The sequence below is a fragment of the Ovis aries genome, chromosome 2 (genome assembly GCF_016772045.2).
Source record: "Ovis aries strain OAR_USU_Benz2616 breed Rambouillet chromosome 2, ARS-UI_Ramb_v3.0, whole genome shotgun sequence".
Lineage (NCBI taxonomy): Eukaryota > Metazoa > Chordata > Mammalia > Artiodactyla > Bovidae > Ovis > Ovis aries.
In genome coordinates this window covers 235216892-235239987 of record NC_056055.1, presented here as the reverse complement: position 1 = coordinate 235239987, position 23096 = coordinate 235216892, and the positions used below count along the sequence as shown (strand labels likewise).

The 23096-nt window shown below is 52.3% G+C and overlaps 2 protein-coding genes across 4 annotated transcripts in view; one reads left to right on the top strand and one right to left on the bottom strand.

Moving 5' to 3' along the window:
* Nucleotides 1-9258, top strand: part of HDAC1 (histone deacetylase 1) — a 32768-nt gene extending 23510 nt beyond the window's left edge. For all 3 annotated transcript variants that reach the window (XM_042244443.1, XM_004005023.4, XM_042244442.1), the window contains 11 exons: nt 1416-1490; nt 3190-3328; nt 3786-3927; nt 4984-5076; nt 6261-6369; nt 6451-6591; nt 7159-7267; nt 7366-7496; nt 7714-7866; nt 8384-8432; nt 8709-9258. In XM_042244443.1, coding sequence (XP_042100377.1) covers nt 1416-1490; nt 3190-3328; nt 3786-3927; nt 4984-5076; nt 6261-6369; nt 6451-6591; nt 7159-7267; nt 7366-7496; nt 7714-7866; nt 8384-8432; nt 8709-8736 — 1169 coding nt within the window. In that variant the 3' untranslated portion in view covers nt 8737-9258. The remainder of the gene's footprint in view (nt 1-1415; nt 1491-3189; nt 3329-3785; nt 3928-4983; nt 5077-6260; nt 6370-6450; nt 6592-7158; nt 7268-7365; nt 7497-7713; nt 7867-8383; nt 8433-8708) is intronic.
* Nucleotides 9259-9446: 188 nt separating this feature from the next.
* On the bottom strand, nt 9447-11821 carry MARCKSL1 (MARCKS like 1). The gene is made up of 2 exons (XM_015093618.3): nt 11527-11821; nt 9447-10723 (listed from the first exon to the last, which is right to left on the bottom strand). The coding sequence occupies exons 1-2, from the start codon at nt 11611-11613 to the stop codon at nt 10214-10216; spliced, it is 597 nt and encodes a 198-aa protein (XP_014949104.2). The 5' UTR covers nt 11614-11821; the 3' UTR covers nt 9447-10213.
* Nucleotides 11822-23096: the final 11275 nt, after the last annotated feature.

Below are 23096 nucleotides of genomic sequence, written 5' to 3'. Positions count from 1 at the left end.
TGGATAAATAAATAGCCTGGCCTCAGGGACCAAAGTTCTTATTGACACAGCCTCCCAATGTTTACCTGGGAAGTGAGCGAGAGGGCCGCCTTCTGCTTGCCCCCTTATGCACACCATCCTTCCTCATAGCACGGCTCTTGGCAGGGCTCCAGATCAGAGCACCCTCCCAAGTTTAGGGCAGTACTAGGATTGGTAACTCTGGTGGCTGTTGCCAACCTTGAGCTTCAGCTGTGTCTCAACAGGTCACCACAGTCGAAGCTGGGCTCTCCTACCCTCCTCACCCTAGGGCTCCCTCTCTTTGCTCCAGTTTTATTGATAATAGTGGATGCAGTGTGAAGGCTGAGGCAAGCAGCCTTGCCTCTAACTTCTGGGTATCATTGATATCTCAGCAGTTTCCTTTTTTGTGAGCGGAGACTTGGAGCTGTAAAGTTCCTCTCTAGCTCTGAGTCTGCAGACTTCAAATGCGCTTCCCTTCCTGTCTTTTTCATTTTATTTGCATTACTGTTTGCATGTGTTTCCACATTATGTGTTAGTTTGTACTTTTACCCTTTTAGGCCTGAAATAACTTTCCTCCAATTGTCACTTGTTGTAGTAGAAAGAGCACTGAACTGTGGGAGTCAAGACACCTGGACTCTGGTTCTACCACTCACTGCTTGGTTATATAGCCTTGGGCAAGTCAGTTAACTTCACATCTGCACTGTTCCTCTGCACAGTGGGGTTGATATTGGTCCTGTCCATCTTTTATGGAGTTGTTAGGCAGATTCGAGATTATGTATGTGAAATTACTGGGGAAAAGACCAGAGTACATTTTCGTGGGCTTTTAGGACGGACAGACCAATCCTTGAATACTGCCTCTGCCATTTACTGGCAGTTACCTCTTTGAGCCTGTTTCCCCACTTATAAAACAGGACCAAAAAAAAAAACAGGACCAAATCCTACCTCAGAAAGTTGTGTGAGCATAGATGACACCAAGTATTTAAAGCACTTAGCATGGTGACCAGCATGTTGTTAAGCATCAATGGAGGATAGTATAGCCCTCTGTTCTTTGCTTGCTTGTTGACCCGCTGGAGTAAGATCCAGGAACAAACCCAGGCTGGAATAAGAGGCCAAATTTTTCTCCCTCAGGAGTGAAACAACATTTTCTGAGTACTTACTTGCTGAATGCTTCCCCATGTATGGTTTCTATTAATCTTCTCAAGAATTAGGTGAGGTGGATATCATTGTTGCTTGTTAAAGATAATGAGCCAAAGCTCAAGGAAATTAAATGACTAGACCCAGTCCCACAGTCAGTAAGCAGGAGGGCCTGGGCAAGAACCTTCTGAATCCAAATGCTGTGTTTTTTCCATCAGCTCATAAATAATGTAAACAAAACCAAAAGGAAATTGTGGAAACTAACCTTTTCGTGTTTTTTCAAGTCAACGTCGGTGAGGACTGTCCGGTATTTGATGGCCTGTTTGAGTTCTGTCAGCTGTCTACTGGTGGCTCTGTGGGTAAGGAATATACCCTTCATAAGGGCTATTCTGGGCTGTACCAATGAGGTCTGTCTTTTAGGCCACTGTCCTAGTGAGGCTGACCTGTGACCATGTAAAATGGTCCTGGGTGGGTTTTTATGTTAGGTCCTTAAAATGTTATTCTGCTTCAGTCTGAGGCCAGGTTCAATCTGACATAGTATAGATATGTGTCCTAGCCTGTCCTTTCCTACTAAGACATCCTGTATACAGGAACTCCCTGCAGACCTCATGGGGTTGTTGAGATGCTGAACATAAAAGTAATTTGTGAACTGCAAAGTGCTGTAAAAATAGGAAGTGTCATCATCTGTGTCTTACAAAAGAGCATGGTAATTACATTTAGAGGTCAGAAACACTTCCCGCGTATCTCCCACTTCCATTAATATCTATGTTATCTCTGGGATCACTCTACCATTTCTTAACAAATATTTATTTTTCTGTGATCATTGTTTTTTCTCCTTGCCTCTCCCTACCACCTCACAATATAATCTCAGAAAACAAAGAAGTATACAGAGGAAAAAAACTGACTGCAATCACACTGTCATGGATAACCGTCATCACCATTTTGGTGTTTGTACATCCATGCTTTTTTCTTTGTGCACGTATCCAGACAAAACGTATACTCATCTATATTTTACAAAAATGTGTATGTATAGTTTTGTGCCTCCCTACTACATTTTTTACTTAGTAAATCTTTTTTTTTTTTTTTTTCCGGTCATGCCATGTGGCTTGCAGTATCTTAGTTCCTGAACTAGGGATTAAACCTGGGCCCGTGGCAGTGAAAGTGTGGAGTCTAACCACTGAGCTGCCAGGGAAGTCCCTACTTAGTAAATCTTTGAAATTTAGCTGTAATAAGGTTTAGCATGGTATCTAGTGGCTACATGATTATTCTATGTTATGGACCAACCTCAGTTGATATAATTAGTCCACTCAAGTTGCTCTGTGTTGGTGTTTTTTTGGTTTTTGTTTTTTCTACACCATGCAGCTTGAAGGATCTATCTTAGTTCCCTGGCCAGGGACTGAACTTGAGCCCTTGGCAGTGGAAGCATGGAGTCCTAACCACTGCACTGCCAGGGGATCCCTCATGTTCTTATCGCTCTTAAAGTCATACTGCCGCAAAGGCATTTGCACACATGGTGTGTATTTTTCTCGCACTTCTTCTTGGGCCTATTTGTACTTCAAGCCTCTGTCTGCTACATTTGGTATCTTCAAAATATTTTGACCATGAACCACAGTAAGAAATACATTTACACTTAAAATCCTGGTTATGGACACACTCGCACACACACATCCTCTCTTGCTCTGCAGCTAGTTTCACAAAAGAGTGGTTACCTTTACTGTTAACTCTGCTATTTTTATTCTATAGTCTATCTCATTAAAAAAAAAAAAAAAAATATATATATATATATATATATATACACACTAACCATAGCCCACTAAACCAATTTTAAGGCCTATTAGTGAGTTTTACCACTTTCAGTTTGGAAAACAGGTTTTCTAGAGTAGCCAATGTTGTGTTTATTCCCATTGGAGTAGACAGAGGGAGAGGGCTAGCTGGTGAATTGTACAGTTCACCTGTTAAATAGGCAGGTCCTATCTCTCACTGGGTTCCCATGGTTTTTTGGGGAAAGGAGAGAGAGGGACTTTGTGACAGGCTTGTGTTCTTTCTTCCGGTGCCCAGCAAGTGCCGTGAAACTTAATAAGCAGCAGACGGACATCGCTGTGAATTGGGCTGGGGGCCTACACCATGCAAAGAAGTCCGAGGCATCTGGCTTCTGTTACGTCAATGATATCGTCTTGGCCATCCTGGAACTGCTAAAGTATGCCTGCCTGGCCTTGTCTCGGAGGAGCACCTTAGGCCAGGTCCCCACTCCCTCTCCCCCGGGCTTGCCTCCCTAGTTTGCCTTTCCTAGCGGCGTGCCGGCTAGGATGTGTTTGGTGAGTGTCTCTGGCCATCCTCTCCTTGACGAGGCCTTGATTGGATCTGAGCCCACGGCAAGATCAGGGGCAGGTGCTGCTCAGATCCTGCCTCCAGAATGTCCCTGTGTGGCTGGAGTTGACCCTGGCTGTAGAGTAGGAAGATCGGACTTGGTCGGCTTGGTCAGGCCTCTGGAGACACCCTGCCGCTCTTCCACCTTCCTTCAGCCAGTTTCCACGTCTCTGGTGCTTAGAGATACCTGAGGGAGGCAGCCAGCCCGGTAAGCTGGGCCCTGGCGCCCTTGGCGCGTCCCATTCCCAAAGAGCCCCCAGAACCCCCTGACCCCCTTCTGATCCTAGGTATCACCAGAGGGTGCTGTATATTGACATTGATATTCACCACGGCGATGGCGTGGAAGAGGCCTTCTATACCACAGACCGAGTCATGACTGTGTCCTTTCATAAATATGGAGAGTACTTCCCAGGAACTGGGGACCTACGGGTGAGAACTCCCTTCAGGGGCCAGCCAGCTCACCCTCAGCTGCCAGCTCTAACTCTCCTGTCTCATACCACCAAAAACCACTTCCTGCCTCTTCTGCCATTCGGAGACCACACACCTGCCACGCTCTCTTTCCCTTTCTTGTTCTGGAGGAAGGGAATGATGGAGCATACAGGGTTGTGAGGGATGGGCGCCTCCTGACTCATTGCACTTCCTCCTGGCCACAGCTGAGTTGCATTACACTGTTCAGATGTCCTAGACAGCTTGAATTTTAGGCTAGAAACATCAGGTACTCTCCCATGGGCTAGGAATTGGGACCTTTGTGAACCAATATAAGGGTTCTTAGTATTTTTAGGTTACCTTCCCCTTTGACCATCTGACTGAAAGCTGCTCTCTCCCCAGAAATGTACATGAAATTTTGTGTTTGATATTGAATAGTTAATAGACACCTCCTCCTACTGAAGCCCATCCATGGACCTCAGGATAAGAATCCCTGGAAGCTAATTCATTAAACTCTTCTGCTTGTGTTAGCATGGATACAATGAAACCATCCACTTTGTCATGCCAGTGGCCCTTGGGTGAAAAAGTGGCATTAAGTCAGTTTGCTATGGCAAGCGTTAGAATAACTGAGCATTTACCATTTTGAAGAATTCTTCTTCCCTTGCGGCTTGCTTTCCACACCTCCCTAGAGCTGAGGGTAGGGGAGCAGAGGAGTGAGCAATAAAATGTTTGGAAAAGGGTTGCTGTGGGGTGGGTGTTAATTCTGTGGTCCAGCCCCCACCTTTAACCCAGTCATGCTGTGAGGGTGGGATATTCAGCCTCTGGCCCCATAAATTATTCTCAGCCTGAGTGCAGACTCAGTGGTTTGTCCAGAGACGTGAGCTAGAGTTGTCCCACCAGTGAGGGAATGGTGCTAACTTGCTCTGTCCCTGGTCCACCTCATGGACCCAGCTTCTGTCTCTTAGAACCACTGCCTCTTTCCTTAGCCTTCCAGCCCCTACCCTTGAGCTTCCTCCTAGCTTCATCTTTCAGTTTTACTTTAATGTCCTTCTTGATTAGGATATTGGAGCTGGCAAAGGCAAGTATTATGCTGTTAACTACCCTCTCCGAGATGGGATTGACGACGAGTCCTATGAGGCCATTTTCAAGCCGGTAAGTGGCGTTTCCACCACTGGGCTGTAAATGGGATTGGTCTAAGGGAGGGGTAGCAAAAGCACCTCAGGGGTCCTCTCCCCAATGAGAGGCTGGCTGGAAATGAGACGGGTTTGAACCCTGGATTGCATGCTGTATGGCCAGTTGAGAGGACAAAATTTCTCCAAGTATATATCTGAATCTTTTATCCAACACTGTTGTTATACAGGAATGTCTAAGGCATCATCTGTGTCCTTGAAGACCTCACAGTCCATGGTGTAGTCCATGGTGTGGGAGGCAGGCACATCCCCAGTACATGTGGTTAGTGCTGTTTTTGAGGGAGGAACGGAGGAACGAGAGAGAAAAACTGCTGCCCGAGCTGGGGAAAGGGTAGTCAGAGGTGATTTCACAGAGGTGGTGACATTTGAGCAGGACTCTGAGAAATGAGGAGTTACTCATGTGAAGAAGGAGGGGCTCTGGAGGCCGGGGGCAGGTGGCAGAGGGAACGGCTCCAACGGAGGCGCCAGTATGTAGCATGTAGGCCTGTATGATGCGGTGAGGGGTCTTGAAGGATGTGGTAGAAAATATTTGTTGGGTTAGTGTTTCAAAGGGAGCTTTGAAGGCCATGCTGAGGAGTTAAATCTTCACCTGTGAGCAACAAGAGTAGTAACTACTAGAGTAGTAACCTGGTAAGGTCACGTAGTAGTTTAGCAAACACCAGGTGCCCACTATTGATGCATGCCTTGTAGTAAGGGTGGCAGAGAAGCCTGAGTTGCAGCCTCTGTCCTCAGTCACATTGGAATCTAGTTGTGAGAATGAGATATACAAAAGTGAGGCAACTCTTTGTAGTGTGAGGCTCAAAGTCTGTAGGACCAAATGCATGAGCAGATGCAGCTAAGGGTCAGAAGAGCTGCTTGGAGCCAGTGGTCTTGGACCTGGAGAGCAGGGAAGGATGTAGGGAATTAATAAGGAGGCTGTTTTAGGCTCAGGATTACTAGTGCTAGAAGACTCCTGGAAAACTAAACAAAGTAGGGAAACAGGAAGCCCAGATTGGCTCTCCATTTTCTCTACTCCTCAGCCTGGGGAAGAGTGAAAAGGCAGGAGTGGCAAATAAGGAACAGAAGAAAGTGTTGCACCCACACTTTTCAGCCTGAACCCCAAAAGCTTTTCTTGAGGCTGGTGGTGACCAGGTTGTGTCCTTTCAGGTCATGTCCAAAGTAATGGAGATGTTCCAGCCCAGTGCAGTTGTCTTGCAGTGTGGTTCTGACTCCCTGTCTGGGGACCGGTTAGGTTGCTTCAATTTGACCATCAAAGGTGAGTCCAGGTGGCATAGAGATGGGCGGGCAGGGTCCTGCTGGGTGCTCCTGTAACTTGGCACCCCTTCTCCCACCAAAGGGCATGCCAAGTGTGTGGAATTTGTGAAGAGCTTCAACCTGCCTATGCTGATGCTGGGAGGAGGTGGCTACACAATTCGTAATGTCGCCCGGTGCTGGACATATGAAACAGCTGTGGCCCTGGACACGGAGATCCCTAATGGTAATGGCTCCGGGCCAGACTGGTCCGGGCAGTGCGTGAGCTCCTGTGTCCTTGAGCTCACACCCCCTTCCCGCTGGCTCTGCAGCGTCTCCTTTTCAGACTCTGATTCTGTTGCTAGCCTCTTGTGATTTTCAGACTATAGCCATCAGTTTTTTTCCGAGTCCTTTAGCTGCCCCTGTCCATCCTCCCTTAACTTTCGGTCTGGACAGAATTATCAGTAGTTATAGCTTTGGAATTCATACTCTATAGGGTAATTGGGGTAGTGAGGGAGAGAGTACTCTCAGTGAATATTGCCTAAATTTTTCTAAACCAGGGGCTTCAGCCTTCTCCTTATACATAGGCACTCACATACACACACCCAGACACCACTGGTGTGGACCCTGGAGAATGGCTTTGGCTTTTAAACCCTTGAAATCCTATAGGATTTCCCAAGTCTCACCCCATCTTAAAGGCATGCTTCTGTTTGATAGCTGGGCTGACAGGCCCAGATAAACCTGCAAATGCTTTTCTCAGGGTTCCATGGTGGCCAGATCTCTTAACTCTCTCACCCGCCCCCACCCCAATTAGAGCTTCCATACAACGACTACTTCGAATACTTTGGACCAGATTTCAAACTTCATATCAGTCCTTCCAATATGACTAACCAGAACACTAATGAGTACCTGGAAAAGATCAAGTGAGTATACCCCTACCCCACACACCCCTAATTGAACATTTCAAGCTCCGGTTGGTCCCTGATCAGAGCCCAGCCAACCTCTCTACCATTGGCCATAGACAGCGGCTGTTTGAGAACCTGAGAATGCTGCCCCACGCACCTGGGGTCCAAATGCAGGCCATCCCTGAGGACGCCATTCCAGAGGAGAGTGGCGATGAGGATGAAGAAGACCCTGACAAACGCATCTCAAGTAAGACCCAAACTTCAGGGGCCTTTGCCTCCCTACTCCATAGGCCCTTGTCCAAGCTGCCCAGCTGTTGAGAACCCCAGTGCTCGTACCTGTAGGGATAATTTAGAGTCCAGGTCCCTTTCCCTCGGTGTCTTTTGCGGGAACGTGCAGAAAAGCATTGTTTGTTGAGAGAAAGAATCTGCTCTCTCACTGGAATGTCCCATTCATTACCTCCCAGTCTGTTCCTCGGACAAACGAATTGCCTGTGAGGAAGAGTTCTCTGACTCTGACGAGGAGGGAGAAGGCGGGCGCAAGAACTCTTCTAACTTCAAGAAAGCCAAGAGAGTCAAAACAGAGGATGAGAAAGAGAAAGATCCGGAAGAGAAGAAAGGTGAGTTTGGGTCTTGAGCCCCAGGCCCTGGAAGATGAATTTATGTAGGGCACTGTGGGGGTGGGGAGCCGACTTGGCACTGTCAGCTCCTTGGGGTACTCCCTCAGCTACATGGGCCTTCCTATGGTTCCTTGAAGTGGCCCACAGAACAGCTACGTGGGCCTTCTGTAGTTCCTAGAAGTGGCCCACAGAAGAATGAAACTCAATTCGTCATCCTCACTGGCTGATAGAGCCCTGCCAGGTTCCAGAGCCAGGGACATGCCTGGGCTCCCCTTGGTCAGGCGGGGCTCTCACATACCACCCAAGCCTCCCAGTGCTTCACCCGTTTCCCAGGGGGCTGCCTCCACCCACTGGGTTTAGGCTCCAGCAGGCTGGGAAACCGGTCCAACCTGTTCTCTACAGGTCTAGCTGGGAGGGCTTGGGACGTACTTTTCTCTCCACTGAGCTGTGATGTTGGGAAGGGGTTTCAGATCCCATAAGTCTTTCCCTTGACCATCCCTGCATTCTTATGTTCTAGAAGTCACAGAAGAGGAGAAAACCAAGGAAGAGAAGCAAGAAGCCAAAGGGTGAGGAAAGAAATGTCTGTCTGCTCCTTGGCATTGGAGCACCAGCCCCTTTGTCCCACCACACCAAGAGGGAAAGCATAGGGACAGCTGGTCCAGCTTACAAAGGCCTCTTTCAGGGACCAGTCTGTCGGTTTCTGCAGTTCTAGGCAGAGCTAGGAAGCTCCAGCCTTCAGCAGTCACCTGGGCAGCCAAGGGCCTGAGGAAGTCATTGTGCCCTTCCTTTTTCTGAGGTCTCTAGGGTGGGTTATCTAATGCCAGTCTCTCCTCTCTCCGCAGGGTCAAGGAAGAGGTCAAGTTGGCCTGAAGAGACCTCTCCAGTTCTGGCTTCTTGCCAAATCCCCACCTTTATCCCACAACCCTTCAGATTTTATATTTTCTATTTCTCTGTGTATTTATATAAAAATATATTAAATATAAATATCCCCAGGGACTAGACAGGAACCAGGGCCCTGAGGTCAGGACACGCATTACTTTTCTAGTAGCTGCCTTGCAACCCATCCCTCCCAAACTCTTGAACCCTAATGGGTACTGGGTAAAAGGGATCCGCTTAAGCAGCCATAGGACAAAATCTTGAAGTGCCTGCTTTGTAGCTTTGAAAAGGTGCCCTTGCTGACCATTTGAGAAGGGTGGCTGGGTCTTCAGGGACTCCCTGTTGTTTTTAGGCTCTTAAGGTAACATCAGCCATTTTTAGATTGGTTCTGTTCTCATGCCTGCCCTCTCTGTCTTCCCCCAATTCTGCAGGTGAAGATCGGTAGTCTAGTTTCCATTTTGAGATACTATATTCATTTTTGTGAGAATCTTTGTAATAAAATGGTACATTTCTATACTCTCTTGAGCTCATCTCTACTCTGTAGTATCCCCTGGGTTCATGTGTCTGCCCTTCTGGTGTCCATGAGAACCTGGGCAAGCCTTCAACAAAACCCCAGACTTACCTGTCTTTAATCCCCCCAAAGCTTGAGGTTGGCCAGTCTTCTCACCTTCACCCCCAGAAGACCACTCATGAAAAAGCACCACTAAAGGGACAACATTTATTCCTTTTTCAAATGTTACAGTAAAACCAGGTGGAAGAGAATGGTTTTAGCAGTTAGAAAAAAAAAAAAAAAAGTACAAATCTGGGGTTTGGCCATTAAAAGTTATTTACAACAATGGGAGGGGAAAAAAGGACAACAAGAAGTTGTTTCACATTACAGACCTCCCGCCCACCCCAAAGCTTAATACTTGCTTACCAAGTCAAAAAAGGAGACACGGGTTGATTCACAAGCTGGAGGTTTGAACTTGAGTAAGACATTTATAAAAACCTAGACCGGGGCAGTGTTCTCCCCAGCCCAGGTGCCACTAGGCACAGCACAAGAGACTAAAAACTCAACGGGAAGGCTGGACACTCAGGGTTTTGGGAGTGTAGGCACCCCCACATCTGGCTCAGGGATTTGGGGAGTAAACAAAACCTACTTGGAAAAGAATTTGGGGAAGAAAACCAGCAATTGCCTTCGGCACAGGTGGGGACAGGGAAGGAGGTAGGGCCAAGGGCAGGAGCATTTCACATCACTAACCTAACTTGGGAAAACTGCAAGGGACCATCTTCAACTGGCCTTAAGAGGAAGACCAGATGGATGATGGGAGAATCCACAGGAGGGCGAGAAGGAGAGGAAACGTGGCTAGGGGGCAACAGCCCCTTCCTTTCTGGGCACAGGAAGGCAGCCGGGGCACCAGGTCCAGGCAGTGACCTCACAAGGACAGCACAGTTTTTGCAGCTTAGAGATCACCCACCTGCCCCCACCCAGCTACTCATTCTGCTCGCTGGCTGGTGCAGGGTCACTCTCTGGCCCCGAGGGAGTAGATGGCTCTGCGGCCTGGGGCCCTGCCTCTTCTGTGTCTCCTCCCTTGGCGGCAGCGCTGGCCTCTGCCCCTTTGGCCTGGGGCTCCTGGCTCTCGGGGGTGGCAGCAGCCTTCCCTTCCTGGGCAGTGCCCTCCTCACCGCAGGCACTGATCTCCCCCTGCTCCTGCTCTTCCTCTGTGGGTGAGGAGGCAGATGAATCACCCCCACCCTCCTTCCGATTTCTCTTGAAGGACAGGCCACTCAATTTGAAAGGCTTCTTGAAAGAGAATTTCTTCTTCTTCTTGGGGGTCTCCTTGGGGGGCACCTCCCCCTTAGCCTCAGCGCCCTGGCCAGGGGGTGCTGGCTCGATGGCATCACCAGTGGCCCCTGCTGCCTCCTCTGTTCCGTTCACGGGGGGCGACTCCCCTTCACCTTTGGGGGATAAGTCTCCATTGCTTTTCACGTGGCCGTTCTCCTGCAGGGCAGAGAAGACCGCAGTGAGGGTCGGGGCTCTAACTCCCCTCCCCCAGCCCACCCAGACATCGGGGTCCCGAGTCATGCCACCGCACCCCCAGAGCCTAGTAGCCTCACCCCAGCGGCATCCAGTCAAACCTCTCCCTCCTGCCCCGCACAGGGATACAGAAGCCGCGACCGGCAGGAGGCGCTGGGGTCTCGGGGCCCCCCACCCACCTCTCCCGGGGCGCGCTCTATTCCGCGCAGGACCGCCCGAGGCCGCGGATCCCGGACGGGCGGGGGAGCCGTGCAGCCAATATTGGGCGGGAAGCCGCCCCGGGGCGCTGTTCCCTGCACCTGGACGGCCTATTTTCCCAGCCGCAGGCTTTGTGTAAAAGGCCCCCACCCACCGCAGGCTCTCCTCACATCGCGGCTCCTCCCTTAAAAAAGGCCTTGGGATATCGAGGTCGGGTCTGCGGGGGGAGTGCCCTCGCCTCCGGGCACCCGCCCCGCGGCCCCCGGGCGCCCCCTTGGCGCGGCCCAGCAGCGCCTTTGTTCCCCGCGCGGCACTCGGGGCGGCCGGGGGGCAGCGCCGGGGGCCGGGGCCGCGAACAAAGAAGGCGGCGGGGCCCGGCCGGCGCCCCCTCCCCGCCCCTCCCCTCGCTTCGCCCGCGGGGGCTGCGGCGCCGAGAACAAAGGGACCGGGCGGGGGAGGGGGCGCCGCGTGTCCCGGGCCGGACAAAGCGCGCGGCCCCGGACCGGGGCCCTAGAGGGGGCGAGGTACGGGAGGAGGGGGCCGGGTCGGGCCGTGCCGAGCGCACCCACCTGTCCGTTGACCTTGGCGGGGGAAGCGCCTGCTGCCTCCTCGGCGGTCACGTCGCCCCGGGGAGCCTTGGAGCTCTGGCTGCCCATGGTGGGGGGTTCTGCTAGGGGGGCGCCCGGAGCCGCCCCGGGCTCGCGCCGCAGGGGATAGTTCGGTCGGGTGGGCCTGGCCGGCGGAGGGGTGGGGCTCGCGTCTGAGGGGGAGGGGTGTCGGGGGTAAACTAAGCTGACCCCCGCTCCGCGGCCGACCCACTAGCTGCGCCCACCGCCGCTCCGCTCCGCTCCGCGCCAGAATGCCGCCTGCCGCCCGCCGAGGCTCCTATATATATGCGCCCGGAGCTCGGGGCGGGGCCGGACATTTAAATGAGCGCCCAATCAAGGGGCGGAGGCGGACCCAGGCCGCGGGCCCCACTTGCACGGTGGGCGACGGGGCCGGTCTGGTCCCCCAACCCACTCGGCTCCCGGGGGCAGGTGGGGTCCAGGGCGGGAAGAAGGGAGGCGGGTTCCTACGCGAGCTGGGCAGAGAGGGGGCTCCTAGAGGAAAGAGAAGGGAACTGTCGTCCCCTCCTCTCACCGCCCACCTCTCAGGGTGGACGCCCTAGCTCCTGGAGTGGCCCCCATCGTCTTGGTCCCGCATTGGCAAGCTCTGTCAGTCTCCCCCTAGAACTGATCGAAGGACTCACATGCCCAGACTCGTCAGCCGGCGGGCTCCAGAGAATGTGGTCATGGCAGCCGCAGGGCCCTAGCTGGGTTCTGTACCCCCTCAGGCCTGGAGATGGGTCCGAGGTCCCGCCCACGTGCTGCCTGCCCCACCAGCCTGGGAGGTCTGCCCGGCCGCAGGGTTAGTCTGGTGAGTCTGGTGAAGTCGTCCCTCATCCCTCCTGTTAGTCCATCGGTGGCCAGTCACACTAAGCCCCCACAGACAAACTCACCTTTGGTCCATCTTTTCTCAGACCCATGACAAAGTCCCACCTGGGTTATCTTAGTGGGTATCTCCATCCCCATTAGAAAGCTGAGGAGCCTGAGGCTCAGAGACCTGGACAGAACCTGTCTGACTTTAGCACTCCCCAGTCACATCCGCTCCCCTACATCAGGGTTCCCCCCAAGACAGCAGAGGAAGCCCAGGAGGGGGCTCAACAACCTTTAAAACACTCCAGTTTCTCAGGAGGAGGGGCCTTGGATGGTCCCTTGAGGCCAGCCCCCAAGCTGCCAGTCCAGCCTTCAGCCCTGCCTGAGTAAGGGAGCCTGGAGACAGGGGCAAGGTGGAGGTGACTGGAAACTACAGCTGGAGCCTCTTGCCACTAGTCCAGGCCAGGGGGAACCCCAGAGTCCTGGCTGGCCCCGGATGTGTGCGTCCAGCTGCTGCCCTCAGCCCCCAGGAGGAAGGAGATGGGGGCTGGCGGAAGCCAAGTGTTGCAAAAGCAGGGCTGTGTGTCCTGGACAGCTCAGCACGGCCCTCCCCTGTTCCCTCCCTCCTACGAGTAAGGTCTCCTGGGAGGCCTGAGGCTGTGAGGTGTGGAGACACCCCAGGGCCTGAGAAATCAGGAACTCCCACAGATCTGACGACAGGGCTGAGATGACTTCTACCTGCAGCGCTCACTCCTGTGGCTTCCACCCCCACCTCTACTCACAGACTACAGAATGCTCTCGGCTTCATTAACGCCCTGTTTTTCAGAGTGGACAGATTCAGAAAGGGAAAATGACATGTCCAAGGGTACACAGCAAATACCAGTAACAGGGTAAGACAGAGTTGGAGAGACCTGTAAAAAGGGGCTGTGGGCTATAAGGAAAGTCCCGGAAGCAGTCTCTCCTGAGATCTGGGGCTGCCTCGTCAGAGTGGGAGGCAAGAAGAGCCAGCTCTTGGGACGGGAAGGCGCACCATGCCCTACGGCAACTCACTGACAGGACAGTGACTTCTCCACCCCTGCCAGTAAGGGATGGACATCGTGACCCGCATTTCTGTCTTGACCACAATAGGGGACCCACAATGCTGCCAGGCGCTGCCAGCTCCGGCTGGCAGAGCTCAGATGAAGGCTGTGTGAGTCCTGGATGGGTTGGAGTCAGAGGTTAAGATCCCAAGGCCCCCAATTTCCAGGCTCTGCTCTGGGGGGAATGAGTGGCACATCGTCAGGATGATCCCAGGAGGAGAGGGGAGCTATCAGGGGCTGAAGGATCCCGAGTCCCCAGAGCCCCAGAAGGAGGCTGGTCCACAAGGGAGCCCTACATCCCCCACCAAACATGGAAGGAGGCTGAGGAGGGGGCACCTGAGAGCTGAATCTCTCAGCAAATCCAGGGCCCAGCTGAATTCAGCTTCTGGAAGGGGGAAGAGGCTTGGGATGCTGCGGGGGTGAGTGGGGGTGGTACGGCAGCCCCCACAGCCCCCTCCATCCACACTGCGGCTCCTTTCTCCCCAGCTGCTGCCAGCCCAGACAATGCGCCCATTGTTCTGTATCTCCAGGGGCCTGTGTGCAACTGTGTGTGTCTGTTTCTCTCTGTGTGTGACTGTGTATTGCTCTGTATCTATCTGTGTGTGAGAGAGACTTTGTGACTCTGTGTGTGTGTGTGTGACCAGGTGTGTACTTTTGTAGTTGTGTGAGTACACATCTTTGTTTGGCAGTGTGTATTAAGGGTCAGAGAGAGAGGCTTGGTGACTCTTGATGACTTTCTGAGACTTTCTGGGTGTGTGTGCCTGTCTGTCCTTGAGGTTGGGTTGGTGACTGGCTGTGACTGGGTGTGTGACTATGAGTGTATGTGCATGAGAGAGTGGCTACTTTGTGTTTGTGTGAGTGGCTGTGTGTGCCTCCGTGGGTCAGATCATGGTGATCAGGACCTTTGAGATGTGAGCTTTTGCCAGGACAGAGTGGCAGGGGCAGGAGGAGTGGGGACTCTGAGATGGACAGGGGAAGGGAAGGTGAGAGACCAGACTTTTCCCACATCTTCCCTCTGTCCCAGTTCTCCCATGAAGGCTCAGACCCTGGTCCTGGCCTGAGATGCTCCTAGTCCCCATGGACAGAAGGGAGTGGGACCCCAGGAGAGCCCTGAAGTGGGGTGGGGAAGGACAAAAGAGAACACCACCTCATAAAGACGGCTGTGGGGGCATGGGAGGGTCCTGTGGTGGAGATCAGATTAGACGCTAGGTGAGATGTGAGTGGGCAGGATCTTATCAGGAATGGAGGATGGGACTTCCAAGGGGAGGGACCAGCATATGCCAAGGCCTGGAGAAGGGAAGAGATACCAGAGGACGGCTAGGTCCCAGTGGAGACCTCAGGAATGGTGACTTGGAGCAGCCCATTTCCCAGCCCCAGGGTCCCCATCTCCTTCCAGGGAGGATCACCTGGACCCAGAGACTTTATAGTTCTAGCCCCAGCTCTGCCTTCCGCTTTACCTGTCAGCCAGCCCTCTCTCCTCTTGGGCCTCGGCCTACTCATCTGTGCAGTGACAGCTTGGCCTCTGTGATTCAAGTGCACAGAGACTGGAGTTCCTCCTTTTGCTCCTACGTGGCAGAGTATCAGCTGTGAGTCACGCCGGGCCCCTGCCCGCAGGGGTTTCCCATTGGGGAGGCTGGCAATGCCTTAAGAGGAGAAGAAAGAGCCAGAGCAGGGTCAGATGAGAGACCTGTGGGTTGCATGGAAGAGGGCCCTCTGGGAGGGCCAAGGGATGGAGGAAAAGCTTCCAGTAGCACAAGGGAACAGCAAATGGTCTGTGTGGAGTGGGGATGAAGGCAGAAGCCTGTTCTAGAGCAAAAAAGAGACAGGGTTCTAGGATCTGGGGACTGGCTGGTACAGGGATGGAGTGGAGACATGGGAGTGAAGATTTCTGAATTTTCTGTTTGGGGTCCATGATCCCATGACTGAGAGGAAAATAAAGCTGGCAGGGGGTTGTGGAATTTAACCTTGTTGAGTCTGAGGTGCCCAGAGAAAATTCGGGGGGCCATCCAGGAGGTAGCCTGTACACTTCAGCACATAGGCATGTGATCATGTTTCCTGAGCCAAAGGCCAAGCCCCAAAGGCCAGAGTCTGGCTAGTGACCCTAAAGGGATAAAAGACAGAAGGTTTTAAGTCAGAACTGACCCCAGGAAATCTGGATCTCTGGTTGCTGCTAGTAAGAGGGTGACTGGAGCCAAGCAGTGCATGAGGTCACCCAGGAAGTCCTGGGGCAGTGGGAGCTCTGCCATTAGCCAGGCCAGCAGCAGGAGAGGGCCCCAGGGAGGGAGTCAATGGGAGGGGGAGGAGAAACCCTGGAGCGCAGAATCATGGGGATCCTTGACCACTCGGGAGAGTTTTGAAAAGGCAGGAATGACCAACGGTAATAATCAAAGCTGCTACCAATACATGCCTGCTACACCACTGCATGGTATATTACTGCGTGACCGTGTTTCCCCTCTATAGAGGCAGACTCTGAAGCCCAGCCAGGTGGAGTGTTCATTAAGCAGAAGAGGAGGAGGTCAGGTCTAAGAGAAAGTGGAGCTCTGAGGAGTGGCCTCCACAAAGGGTCTCGCTGCTTCTGGTTTGGGAGGAGCCTTTAGGGATGTCAGCAGGGAGCGCATGGCAGCTGCAGGACCGGGATCCCTGGAACTGGACTCCCCAGCACCCTGGGTACGCTGGGTTCTGGCTGGGTTGTTAGCAGGCCAATCCTGGGGCTGGAACCTGAGTCTGGATACTGGGCACCTCTGGGACCCTTCCCTGGGACCCACCATCCAATCAGTCACCACATCACAGAGACAAGAGATCTGGAAAGTTCCCTTTCAGGATTTTAGGCCACTCAGCCCTTTTATTTCTCCCTTTTGCTCCCTCTTCCCCTGGTGTGTGTGTGTGTGTGTGTGTGTGTGTGTGTGTGTGTGTGTTGGCAGTGGTTGTGCAAACTGGACAGGATCCAGCCACTATCTAATAGAGCTGTCTCTCTGGGGCTCAATTTCTCCAATAGCTAAGAGGTGTGTAATCCCAGCTCACCTGCCTATCTCCCCCAGGCTCAATGAGGTCACCAGAAATTCAACCCAGTTCTGGGCTGCCCTCGGCCTCTCCCTTGCCCTTGCCCCTGCCCCTCCCCTTTTCCCAACTTTCAGTTTCTTTTCAGATCCTCAACACCTTTAGGGGGAAGAGGTGGCCAAACCAGTGGAATGTGGATTGCTAACAAGTTTCCAGCCAAAATCCCCCATTTAGGGGAAGTCCTTTTAAAAGGGAAACTGAAACTCTCTCCTAGTCCAGTGCCAAGTCCCACCCCTTTCTCTCCACATTGCTCAGATCTTGCCCCATCACCTCTCCCATTCAGCCTCCTCCCCAAAATGATTTGGATCCAAGCTCCAACCACCTTCCAGCTTTGTGACTCTGGACAAGTCCCTTCCCCTTACTGAGCCTCAAAATGCCCACTCCCTACAGCGAGGACATCCGGTGCCACTTCGGGTTGTGGCAAGGGTTCAGTCTCTGACTAGACGAACCTTCAAAGTCAACAATGCGGTATTGGAGAAGACTCTTGAGAGTCCCTTGGACTGCAAGGAGATCCAACCAGTCCCTCCTAAAGGAAATCAGTCCTGAATATTCCTTGGAAAGACTGATGCTGAAGCTGAAACTCCAATACTTTGGCCACCTGATGCAAATAACTGACTCATTGGAAAAGACCCTGATGCTGAGAAAGGTTGAAGGTGGGAGGAGAAGGGGAAGACAGAGGATGAGATGGTTGGATGGCATCACTGACTTGATGGACATAAATTTGAGTAAGTTCTGGGAGTTGGTGATGGACAGGGAAGCCTGGCATGCTGTAGTCCATGAGGTCTCAAAGAGTTGGACACAACTGAGCAACTGAACTGAACTGAACTAAAGGGTTCAGTAGGTATTGTTGTGTTGAGGCAATGGTAGTGGTAAAGAACTGGCTCCATCACGTCCCAGCTATGAGGCTTTAAGCCTGCTCTGAGCCTCAGTCTACATATCTGTAAAATAGGAAGTGATGATTATACCCACTTCTCAGGGTTATTGTGAGATGAACGACCTAGTATCATGACATAAAGCTCTAAGAACTAAGCACCTGAGGTGCCCAGCACGTGGGAAAAGTTGACAATGTTCCTAAGTGTGATTACGTGAAATCCTGGGCCAGGGCCATTCTCTTCCCTTCCTTCCCTAGAGAGAGGAGGTGGGTGTCTAGGACCACCCTGGGATAACCTTGTATCCCCTCCATCAACTTTCTTCCTGGGCAGGTGGTGCGGGGACTGTTCTAAGGATGCTGAAGTGTTCAGAGGGAAATTTACTGGGCTCAATCAGTTCCTTAAATGGTAAAGGAACCTGCCTCTCCCCAGAACCCTGAGGATTCCCTTCCTTTTCTCTCACACTCCAGAAGTATCCCCCAGGGACCTTCTTTTAGTGATTTTCCCCAGAAAAGACATACTCTGGACACCCCTTGACGTGCACATCATCTGTCTCCTCGCAGCTCCTCCTCACACCCTCCTTCCCTCCCATCTGTCTGCATAGGGGTGTCTGGCGTCTCTGGGGACCAGCCTGCAATGCTCCAGGTTGTGCCTCAGAGATGGGACTCCCAGCCTTACTTCCCTCCTCTTTCTTCTTGGCCTATTGATCTTCAACTCTCTTGGGTTTTTAGGTCCTCAGGGCTGATCTTCTCCTACCTCAGGGCCTTTGAACAGTCTGTTCCCTCCACATAGAATGCCTCTTTCCACTTCTCTACTTGCTGAATTTCTTTTCTTCTCTTTCTCTCTCTCTTTTTCTTGCCATGTGGCATATGGGATCTTAGTTCCCTGACCAGGGATCGAACCTGTGCCTCCTGGAGTGGAAGCATGGGGTCTTATTACCCACTGGATCACCAGGGAAGTTCCTCTGCTTTCTCTTAAACCCCTCCCAAGGACTTTCCAGATTCCCCAGGAGGAAGAGATGGCTCTCCCACCACACATTCCACACTCCTGGGCTGAGAGTTCCCACTACTCAGCTGCCCAAACCAGGAACCTGTGCTGCATAACCAGGCCACCACCATCAGCTCATCCTCCCCTGTCTCCACCTCCACAATTGGCCCTTCTCACCTGGACCTGGGTCATTTCATCAGCCTTCTCACTTGTCTGTCTGCACAAGTCCAGCCCCTCCATTCATTCTCCTCTACCTGAGAATTACTTTCTAATAGGGGGTGCTCACTGAATAATCTGTTGACAGATGGAGTAAATGAGTGAAGGAATGAATGAAAGAAATGTAGACTCAAACACATCCCGCTTGGCTTCAAACCTTTCTGTGGCTCCCTACTGCCCTCAAAGGAAAGTCTGGGCCTTACCTTTGAGATCCTCACTGATTCCCCATAGCACACTCTGGGCTTTCCCCCAAGCCTAGCCTGCTCTCCTTCCTGTATTCATGTGCAATTGTCCTTCTTCTCTGCTGTGCAAGAAGGGATGTTGAAACAAGCCATGATGGGAAGAGATGGTAGGAACCTGCGCTAAAGAGAGAGGGGAGAGTGAGCCAACACCAACACTTCCTGGGTTAGACTAGACTCTGTCCTCGGGGCCGCGGACTACGAGCAGGGCCTTGGAGCTTCAGTTTGAGATGTCTATTAGCGTCCCCGTGGAGACATCAGGCTGGCAGTTAATAGATCTATGAGCCTGGACTCCAAAGGTGAGCTTTTGTGGCCTCCCAGATTTGAAGCCACAGGACTGGACGGGATCCACTGAGAGAAGCGGCTCAAGAAGACACCGCCAGGGCCTCTCCAGCATTGAGACTCTGGACGGGGAGCCAGCAGGTGGATTCAGCTCATGGGCAGAGAAAGGAAGAGAACCAGGAGCAGGGTATCCTGAAGACCGAGGGAAGAAATGGCTTCTAGAAGGAATGTGTGATCTGCCAGGTCAGATGCTGCTGAAGGTGGAGGAAGACAGAGGAGGAGAGGTATAGGAGGGGTTTGGGGGGCAGAAGTGACAAGTCTTAACAAAATACAGGATGATGGGAGTCAGGAGGCAGGGCCAAGGATGGTGCCTGAGGGTCTGGCTTGGGAAATGGGGGGAAAGAGGTGCCCAGTCACACATAAGAGGTCTAGAGGAGAAGCAGTGGGGCACCATAGAAATGGAGAGGTCAGCTTTGGAAAAGGTTAAGTCGAGGTGCCTTTGGAATGCTGTTAGGATCTAGGCATCTGGAGTGAAATCTGTGTTGGAGAGAAGATCCCTGTATGTGTGTGTCTGTCTGTCTCTGTCTCTCTTCTCTGTCCTTCTCTATGTGTATCTATAGGACAATCTGTATGCTGACCATTATGAAATCTCTATCTTCAGCCAGATCTCTCCAGAACTCTGGCTCCCTTGGAGACCACCCTGGATGTGCCACAGGGACCTAAGGACACAGAACAACAGGCTCAGGACACAGATCAAAAAAGGACAGAGTTGGAGGCCATTGTAAACCAGGGAACAGTTGGTCAGACTGGTCCAGACAACGTGAAGGTGGCCTGAACTAGGCAAGAGCAGAGGGCAGAAGTGGAGATAAAGTGCAGAGACATTCAGGGAGTGGAGAACACCAGAGATGGGGACGAGGTTCCGTTGGAGGGAGGGGGGCTAGAGGAGGAAGGGAGCCAACTCTGAGGGCCCACTGGGTATGGGAAGTGGGGGCTGCTATCCTGCAGTTACCTGTTAATATGACTGAGACATCCCCCCAAAAGGACAGGGGATGGGTCACAAGTGGGTCTTATGAAGTGGGAGAGGGATGCTGTTGACCACAGAGCAGTTGAGTCAGGGTACCTGCCCAAAGATGGCTCAAGCCATCAGCCCCCTCTGCCGGATCCCTGCAGGGGGGCTTGAGCTGATCCACTCCCAGCCTCAGTCCCAGGTAGGCCCTGCAAGAGAGTCCACAGAGGACAGGGACAGGTGCCTGGGGCCTTGGACCTAGCTGAGGGCCGGAGACCACTCATTGCCCACCAGAGTGGACTCTGAGACCCTGGGAGGGCTGTAGGCCGAGAGATGCCACGAGGGGATCATGTTCCTCCCTTGCTTTAAACCTTTCCATGGCTTTCTACTTCCTCCCAGAGCATGTCCAGCCCCTCGTCCTGGTTTTCAAGGTCCTAGAAGCTCCAGGCCCAGCTAGCTCCACCTTAGGCAGAGAGCCCTGGCTGCCAGACTCATGGTTCCCTCAGCGGGATGACAGCTTCAGCGACACCACTGCAGCCTGCAAATCACCAAACCTTTCTCCATGCTGCCAGTTCTGCTTGGATTGCTTCCTCCTGTGTAGCTGCACCCAGGGCCTGCCCATCTGTGGAGACTCAACTCAAGGAACTCCTCCAGAAGGCTTTCCTGGGGGTCTTCCTTGGCAGCCCAGTGGTTAAGACTCCGAGCTTCCACTGAAGGGGGCATGGGTTTGACCCCTGATCTCTAGTCAGGGAATTAAGATCCCACATGCCATGTAGTATGGTTAAAAAAAGGGGTGGTGGGGGTTTCCTGACCTCACAGAGGAGTCACTGCCCCAAACAAACTAATGTCACTCTCCTGTGGCACCTTACTGAGCTAGCGTATGCCTCTGCCTTTTTCTATGACCTGTGAGAGTCTGGGGAGCTGGAACATGTTGGGTTCACCCAGTGTACCCCATGGCGGGTCATGGGTGCAGCAAGACATTCAAGGGTGGCTGCAAAGGTCCTCCCAGCTCTGTGGGTTCGATCTAACTCAGTGTGTGTGGCTGGGGAGGACACAGATCATTACCCCCCAAAGTAGGGAGAGTCAGAGAGTGGTGAAAGCTGCTTTATTTGGTCAGTGAAGGGTGGGAGCACAGAGATCCAGGAGAGGACAAAGGGACAATCTTCACCCACAGAAAGGGGACAGAGGACTGTGCAGTGCTCCTGGGCCATCTTCCTGCTCATCCTGGCTTGGCATAAGTCAGCCTCGGGACCATCATGTGATGAACCTGAGGCTATCTCCCCAGATTCCTGGAAAACAGGCATCAGTGACACTCCTCTGGGACCTGGGGCACAGGGTGTGCAGCTGAGCACACCAGACTGTCCTGGCTCCTGTGCAGCTCTACTGCGAACTTGTGGGTGTCCTTGGACAAATCACTTAATGGCTCTGAGCCTCAGTCTCCTTATATGAGGATAATGGGAACATCAATGGTAACTACCTCAAAGGTTGTGATGAAGCATGAAAAATTTTAGCATAATAACTGGCTGAAAGTAAATGTGGAATAAATATTAAGTGTTATGATTATAACTATTTTATCAAGAGACCTGGGTTGTGGTCCCAGTTCTGCCCCATTTTCCTCTCTGGACCTGCCTGAATTTCCATCTATAAAATGGAATGTTGAAGGATTAAAAGAAATAATGGATGTGGCAGAGGCTCCTGAGATGCGTGATCGTCTTTGCCCCTCTGAGGTTCCCCTCCCTGTGCTTGCAGAGGGGTTGCCATTTTCACTCTGTCAGGTCCTTACTGGGCTGTCTGTCCAGGCAGGATCTGCTGCCACAGGGCCAGCCCATCTCCTCCCCTCTGTCCGTGGGGCAGAATGAGAGGAAAGGGCTGTGGTTGCCCCAGCAGGGACTGTGGTTACACAGGACGAAGGACTTCCTTCCGGACTACAGGATGCTATCCTGGGAAGGAGCCAGAGATCGTGGGACTGAGGCTACCGAGGGGAGGGGTTGCTTCCAGGGGAATGTCCAGACCAGGCAGGTTAGGCCAGAGTGGGCTAGTGGAGTGAATCAACTCAGCAGTGACCTCACTTCCAGAGACCTTGGAGGGCCCTGTTGAAACCCATCTCATCCCCATCCCCCTACCCCCACCCACCACCCCCAGCTCCCAACATCAGAGGGACAACAGAGAGACATAGCCAAAGGGGTATTACAAGGTAGATAGCTAAAGCCAAAGGGCCACCCAAGAGACAAACATGCAGGCTGTTCCCTCAAGCCAGAACATTCTTCCCAGAGTCTGGAGGGGCTGCTCTCTCACCCTTCAAGCCTTGATCTACAGTTACCTCCTCAGATAGGACCTCCTGGCCAACCCATCCATTCATGCACCCTTTAGTGAGCCCCTGTTATGAGTCAGGCATTGTTCTAGATCTGTGAACAAGACACAGGCTGTGCCCTCTCCATACAACATAGCACTTGGCCCACTTCATCCTTCTCAAACACAGCGCACTGTTTATCTCTGACTTCTCTTTATTGTTGTTTCCCCATCAGAATGTAAGCTCCATGAGGGAGCCTCAACTATTCTTTTCACCAATTTGAACTCAGTTATTCAGAATATAAATCTGACACAACCCTCTAAAACAGGCCCTGATAAATAACTTGCTGAATAAATGCATGGACACAGAGACCAGAGACAGACAGACACAGAGGAACAGAACCATGTTCAGAAGTGATGCAACATTCAGAGATGCCCCCAAATGTGAAGCACACACAGACACACACGGGAGAGTGTCCTTCAAGCAGACCAGTTCACTTTGGTCATTCAGCTTGGTCACCAAGCCTGGGGCTGGGGTCACTCTTGTCCTGAAACTGACCCAGTTGATGGCCAAGGGCATGATCTATTCTGGCTTCCACACTCCCTGCACTGGGTTCAAGTTGGCATTGTGTTTGAAGAGCCCTCTTTGAAACTCTATTCTACCTCTTTAGTCGTCTTTTGATGAACAGAATTTTAATAG